Source organism: Babylonia areolata, chromosome 8 (assembly GCF_041734735.1).
Source record: "Babylonia areolata isolate BAREFJ2019XMU chromosome 8, ASM4173473v1, whole genome shotgun sequence".
In the NCBI taxonomy this organism is placed as follows: Eukaryota; Metazoa; Mollusca; class Gastropoda; order Neogastropoda; family Buccinidae; genus Babylonia; species Babylonia areolata.
This window is the reverse complement of record NC_134883.1, coordinates 42,173,424-42,180,923: the sequence shown is the minus strand read 5'-3', so window position 1 is coordinate 42,180,923 and position 7,500 is coordinate 42,173,424. Positions and strand designations below refer to the sequence as shown.

Genomic DNA, 7,500 nt, shown 5'->3' with positions numbered 1-7,500 from the left:
AGAGAGAGGAGTATAGAAAAGGGAAAAGAGTGTCTCTCACCCTCAGACAATAAAGTATATGTTTTGTACAAAAATTTATTCTGCTTCAAAACATCAGTAATGTATGGTTAATAAATCATGTAGAAATTTCAATATGTAATTCTAGATTAGAAGCATTGCCGAAGCTGGAAAATTGCTTGTGTGTGTGTATGCGTGTGTGTGTGTATGTATGTGTGTGTATATGTTGGGTGTGTGTGTGTGTGTGTGTGCGTGCGTGCGTGCGTGCGTGCGTGCGTGCGTGCGTGTGCTTGCACGGGCGATGGGAATATGTATAAGTGTGTGCATTATTTGCATGACATGGGTTGGTACTTTGGGGGATTGGTCTGTGTTTGTATTGCGTGTGTGCGTGTGTGTGCAGCCGTGGATTGTGTGTGTGTGTGTGTGTGTGTGTGTGTGTGTGCGCGCGTGCGTGTGTGCGCGCATATGGCGCTTAAATGCTTATGATTTTAACTACAGGTTAACAGATTCCATTCTCTGTAATATTAATGTTGAGACATCAATTTAAGATATCGCCATGTTATACCTGATAAAATAGAGAGTAACATGAATACGTTTCAGTCGTCACTACAATGCAGAAAAAAAAATCATAGGAGTAGTACGAATCTGGTGCAGAGTAATTCTGAAGAACAAATAAACAAAGCAAAAAAGATCACAATAAAGAAATAAACCTACAAAGAGCAACGCATACACACGCGTGCGCACTTGATATATAAATGTAGAAATAAGAAAATAAATCAACTAGCACCTCTTTTCATTATCCGTCCTTTCGATTGGAAAAATCAATTCAGTTCATCACATTTACAAAACTCCATTCAGAGTGACTCCTTGCATATAATGTAGCAAATTTTAAGAGTGTGTATACGAAAACAGATGTAAATAAAATTTAAAAAAATTAAAAAAAGAAAAGAAGAAAGAATAGCATCTTATGGGGGAATCTTGATACTTTGTCTCAGCTTTCCATGCATGAAAAGAAAAAACCAGAACCAAAACCGTTGTTGTAAAGATAAGAAACGAATGAAATGCGTTTTTTTTCTAAATTGTTTTAAAAACCTTTTATTGATTTTTCATTTAAAGATGGGACCTCAAAATACAATCCAGCAAATATAAGCAGGCGAATTCTAGCTGTGAAAATGATGAGAGAGAGAGAGAGAGAGAGAGAGAGAGAGAGAGAGAGAGAATCCTAAACAAACAAAAAACCGGAAGCGGGTATATTATGTCCATGGGCAAGTCGTGAAGGCGGGCTTTCCCGATAGCTCACTGTCCCTTGGATTCAGGGGTCACAGCAGGAGCAGTAGCAGGAGGAGGGGGGTAGGGGTAGTTGGGTGGTGGCGCAGCTCCCGCTGGGTACTACGGGTACATGGGGTACTGAGCGCCGGTACCTGAAATCAGTCAGTCAGTCAGTCAGTCAATCATTTTGCCAAGCAGTGAATCAAACAATCTATCAGTCGGTATGTAGTGATATCATGCGGTGTCCCGACCATTTTTCGAGATGTCTGACAAACATCTCTCCAAAGGCCAACTTACCAACCAACCACCCAGCTAACCAAGCGAGCAACTGTCCAGTAAGCAACAGGTTATTTTCATGTGTAGTGTTACGTGCAAAACTCGTTGAAGGTGATTACCATAGGGATTGACAGGCATAATTAAATGAGAGAGAGCGAGAGCGAGCGAGAGAGAGAGAGAATGTGTGTGTGTGTGTGTGTGTGTGTGTGTGTGTGGAGGGAGTGAGAGAGAGGGGAGGGGGGGGATGGGGAGGGGGGGGGGGAGGAGAAAAATAAAGAACTCTCAGAGAGGGAGGAGCAGACACAATGAAAGATGAGACATGTTCACAGATGGTCGGAAAACATGCACGCGCAAACACACACACACACACACACACACACACACACAGACGCCTTCCCTCACTGCACGCACATTAATACCACCTCCCTCCTCCGTACACAATCCAGTACCCACCACCCCATTCTTCCCCTGTTCCCCCCCCCCCCCGCCCCCCACGGGTATCCCACTCACCTGGGTAGGCCATGTTGGTGGTGGTGGAGAAGGCAGGGTTGTCGATGGGAGTTGCAGTATGTTGGATCACCTGCCCCCAAGAGCCCTGCCTCTTGATGCAGCTGCAGATGGCAACGATGATGAGGGAGATGAGGCCGATGCCGCCCAGCACTGCCCCCACGATGACCCCAATCCTGCGTTTGGGGGAGAAGGGGTACAGCGTCAGCAATATGGTACCACCACACAGACAAGTTGGTGCAGAGACAGGAAGGAAGGAAGGATGGCTTGAAAGATGGATGGATGAAATGTTGGATGGATGGATTGGTGGATGGCTGGATGAGAGGATAGATGGATGGATGGATGGAATTATGCCTGGAAGGATGGGTAGCTGGATTGAAGGAAGGGTTGATGGAAAGATGGATGGATACCGATACACGTACGTAGGTACAAAGGAAAGTGCACGATCAAAGAGACAGACGGACAGATAGATAAATAGGTAGGTAGTAAGGTTGGTAGGTAAGCCGGTGGATCGTCAGACAGACAGGTACACAGATAAACAAATGGATGATAGGCAGATAGGCGTTCAGAGGTAGGAATTGGTAGGTATGAGTTCAGGGAGGTGCTTCTGGTTGGAAACACAATTCATTCAGTATCGGGAACAAAACAAGTAAATGACAGATTGGAAATCGAAAACAAAACAAAACAAAACAAAAACAAACAAAAAACAACAACCCAAAACAAACAAAGAAACAAACAAAACAAAGCAAAAAAAAACAAAAACAAAAACAACAACAACAAAAAACAACAACAAACAAACAACAAAAAACAAAACAAAAAGGAAACAAAACAACAAAACAAACAAACAAACAAAAAAACCCAAGAAGAAAAGAGATAAACAAACTCGGATATGTATAAGGAATGTTAGAGGGAAGACTTCATCAACATTTGGATCTAACTATATAACAAACAGTTCGAAAGAGCTACACTGACAGCCATGGCGCCGTTGCACAGCAGTACTCATAGGGGTATGTGCCACAGCAGCCGTGGGTGCAGTACGTTGTGTCGTAGGTATACCTTCCAGACGACACGTAATCTTTGTACGTTGTGCAGAATTCACCACCCTTGCAGCCTACACAGACACAGATCCAAGGCTGAAGACACAAAACTCAAGGTACAAGTTGCAAGACGAAAATTCAAGATAAAGGTCACCAAATAAATATTCAGTATTAAAGTTGTAAGATATCTATCTATCTATCTCTCTCTCTCTCTATATATATATATATATACATACAAGATATAAAAAAGTGTCAATTGAATGGTGTCAAAGGATGATTAGAGCTCATGTCACGCTATTTTTCAAGTGGTAAAAGAAAGTTCTCTATCTAGTGACGTTGCTGGGCAAATCTGCTTTATATATATATATAGTTTTTTTTTTTGTTTTTGTTTTAGTTTTGTAAAACTACTTTTAGACATACACATGTTGAAATGCCTTGAACAGTCAAGATGTGATTGTGCGCGCTTGTGTGTGTGTCTACATCTTGTGTGGAGCGGGTGTGGATTGGAGCTGGAGCTGAAAGATAAGATTTGTGTGTGCGGGTGTGTTCGTGAGTTTTCAGTATGGATACGTATTTGCATTTTGCATTGTAAACGCCTAGGGCTTTTGTATCATTAGATTGGGCGAACCAAAATGTCCTTTTATACTACTACTACTACTACTACTACTACTACTACTAATCATCATCAACATCATCATCATTCTATTCTATTAAAAAAAAATTCTATATTAGTATTATCATTATTGTAAATCAAGGACGTTCGAGTCCGTGTCAAGACGATCAAAATGGAAAGACAAAAAATGTCAAAGTGACCCAATGAGTTTGATGACGATGCATTGTTACATTGACAGTAGAATGTCACATAAACAGAATATATAAGATTTCGGAAGCTACGCGTAGCCAGAAAAAACAACAAACAAACAAAGCAAATCAGACATGGGGCTCATGTAGCCTTAGGGATACGCAAGTGGTCAGAGCGTCCGATTTTTGTTGTTGTTGTTGTAAATCAGGAGCGTTCCATGAGGTCTGTGGTCCGAATAACCTCCTCACCTTCAGGGGTTAAGGGTGGAGACGTTCCACATTAGTCAGGCCGGTCAGCAATAACAAACAATCAGATGTGCAGCTGACGGGGGCAATAGCTGAGTGGTGAAAGCGTTGGACTTTCAATCTGGGGTTGAAGATGGGGTTGGGATGGTTACCATTACAGACAGAACGATACAAACAATACTTTTCCTCACACGTCAGAGACGAGCGTTTGTCGAACCGAAAGTTGTGTGTGCGATGCGATGGAAACGGAGCAATTCTATTTTGAGCACGCTTCCTCGATCGGGATTTCGTTGCTTTACGGCCATAGTGCAGATCATCCCACTTTTGAACTTTCCATGTCTTCTACACGACTTTTTGGCTTCGACAAACCGTAAGAAAATCGGGCTTACCACACACCAGACAAGTTCATTTCATTTTCCAAAAAATTATGTTTCGTTATTGGGCGGATCGTACCTATTTCTTCAATCCGTATACACAGAGCAGAGTGCTTAAGATGAAGACGCGATTAACGACAACAACAACACCAACACACGAAGGCTATTTATTGTCGGAAACAAACGCTCATCTTCGAAAACTGATGTTTCTCTCCATGCAACAGCGGGAGTTTGGGGAAGTTAGCCTAATTTCAAAACACCCGGAAACATTTTTAACCTTAAACACGCATGCATAGCGCGACTTAATCAACATATAAAATATTGGACCGACGATTGTTCATTTGTTGAGCATTCGTGGATATTTGACAGAACATCACGTGACCTATGCACAATCATTCACTGAATACGTGTTTGCGGCTTCCTTCACCTACTTTCAGAGGTAAGTCATCGCGAACATAGTTGCATTTACGTTTTCATCAATTAAGAATATGCATGAAAAGACTCTGCTTTGATACTTGCACCAACAAATGACCGCTTGGGCGAATGTAGGCAGTGTAGGACATTCTCACTGAGGGTAAAACATAACAGCCTTTCTATGCCTTGAGTCATATATCAAAGTTAATTTTTTTTAATTCATTTTATATTATTATTATTATTATTATAGATGAGTGAGATCCATTTAAAAAGAAAATCTCATGGCATACTCAGATTGATATTGCATTACTTGGCAGAATTTGCTGCTGCTGATAGATGTGTGCACCAGTGTAACTTCCATAAAAAGCAGAAGTTCCTGTTTGAACTAAAATGATAAAACGACTGCTATTAATTCAGTATGTAAGTATGTCAGATAAAGGTGTTTTTGTGTGCTTAATTAAATAAAATTTCAAATGTAACAGTAACCTGGCTGCAAAACGTTTGGCGTCTTTACAATCATTTGTGCCTTTCCCAAAATTATATTGTCATTAAAATTAGACTGTGTGGAAAGAACTGATTTCCCCCTGTTTTTTAGTCAAATTTAGTGTCGAGAGACTAACCATTTGTATATAAACTTATTTTGTTAAACTTTACAACGGACACACACACATGCATATACATATGCACACAGACACAGGCACACACACACACACACACACACACACACACACACACACACACACACACACACACACACACACACACTCACGCACACACACACTGGAAACACAGGATCATCACATAGACTTAGGTTGTGTGTTAACAGGTCAGTTCATTTCAGTTACCCAATGAGGTGTCACAGAGTTCGGACAAATCCATATATACCTACGCTACACCACATCTGCTAAGCAGATGCCTGACCAGCAGCGTGACCCAAAGCGCTTCGTCAAGCCTTTAAGGAAAAAAAAGAAAAGAAAGAAGTCATCAAATTAATGAATAAATAGATTGACATGAATAAATAAGTCTAAAGATAGAACAGAACAAAAATAAGTAAGCAAACAGATAAAGAAATAAAATGAAATATAGAGGCAAAGACAGCGATAAAATGTATATGAAGAAATAAGCATATAAATGTAAGTTAACACACAGACACACACACAGACAAACATACACATACACACACACACAAAGATACAGACACGCACGTACACACACACACACACACACACACACACACACACGTTCATACACATACATGCACAATAGATATGTAACAAACATGCTGTCTCATAGATATGAAAGTACAAATATACACAGACCCAACACTACATATAAAAGCACACGAGCCCTGTCACACACACACACACACACACACACACACACACACACACACACACACACACACACACCTGTAAACCCCCACACCCCCAAAAACACATTCACACATATGAACACACACACATTTCTATATTCCGTAGCTCCCAGAATACCCCCAATGCAGAAACACACATATCCCCACCCCCAGCACACACATCCCCACCGACAACACATACATCCCCACCCCCAGCACACATATTCTCACCCCTAAAACACATATACGCCTACATGTCGCAGCTCCCACAACGCACACACACACACACCAAAAATGGGGCGACATCAATGAAAACAAAAACTCGGAAAACAAATAATATATTTAATTCTTCAATGTGTGTGTGTGTGTGTGTGTGTGTGTGTGTGTGTGTGTGTGTGTGAGAGAGAGAGAGAGAGAGAGAGAGAGAGAGAGCGCAAGGTAATAATCATTTCTCTTAAGAGAACAAATGTTTTTATTGAGAGGAAAAACGAATAAGCACATTAGGTATTGTGCTGTCATAGAAAGGGAGAATATGAGAAACATGCAATACAAAAAGCATAACATCAAAACTAGAAATTTCAATTTATTTAAAACAACAACAACAACAATAAGAACAAAACAACAACATAAATATATAATTCATTATGCATGGATATTGAAACTCACAGAGAGAGAGAGAGAGAATGAGGTGAGGGGGGTGGAGGTGGGGGTAGCGGGGGAGGGGTGGGAGGGAGTAGCGTGATTGCCTTATTTTGTATCTTGAAAGTATATGGAATTTTACATCGCGATTGCCTTTATACTGTTTGTCTGTCTGTCTCTGTGTGTGTCTGTCTTTCTCTGTGCGCTTTGTCTAGTTGACTCAAACCCGAATATCCGTCCTGGTTGATGGGCGAGTTTTAAATAACTTTGTCTTCAAGCGTGTTACCAGGTGCCGATAATTATTAGCTAAAACCGACCTCGGCTTGTTCAAAGCAAGACAGTCCCGATCAAGTCTTGCTGACTCATGACACTGTAGAAACAATTAGACAGCCTGCACTAAGGGTCGTTTTTAGGAGACTATATTCACGATTCATACCATACACCAAAGGATGGGAGTAAAAAAAACAACAACAACAACCACACACACACACACACACACCACCACCACCACCACCGCCGCCAACACCAACAACAACAACAAAAAGAACATCAGCAAACAAACAAAAAACCACGAAGAGATCCGGGGCGG

The 7,500-nt window shown here is 41.2% G+C and overlaps 1 protein-coding gene across 2 annotated transcripts in view; it reads right to left on the bottom strand.

Moving 5' to 3' along the window:
* Positions 1 to 57: 57 nt before the first annotated feature.
* LOC143284823 (uncharacterized) overlaps positions 58 to 7,500 on the bottom strand; it is a 39,259-nt gene continuing 31,816 nt past the window's right edge. For both annotated transcript variants that reach the window (XM_076591875.1, XM_076591874.1), the window contains exons 2-4: positions 3,022 to 3,160; positions 2,053 to 2,225; positions 58 to 1,418 (exon numbers count right to left, since the gene is read on the bottom strand). In XM_076591875.1, the coding sequence (XP_076447990.1) occupies positions 1,387 to 1,418; positions 2,053 to 2,225; positions 3,022 to 3,160 (344 nt within the window). In that variant the 3' untranslated portion in view covers positions 58 to 1,386. The remainder of the gene's footprint in view (positions 1,419 to 2,052; positions 2,226 to 3,021; positions 3,161 to 7,500) is intronic.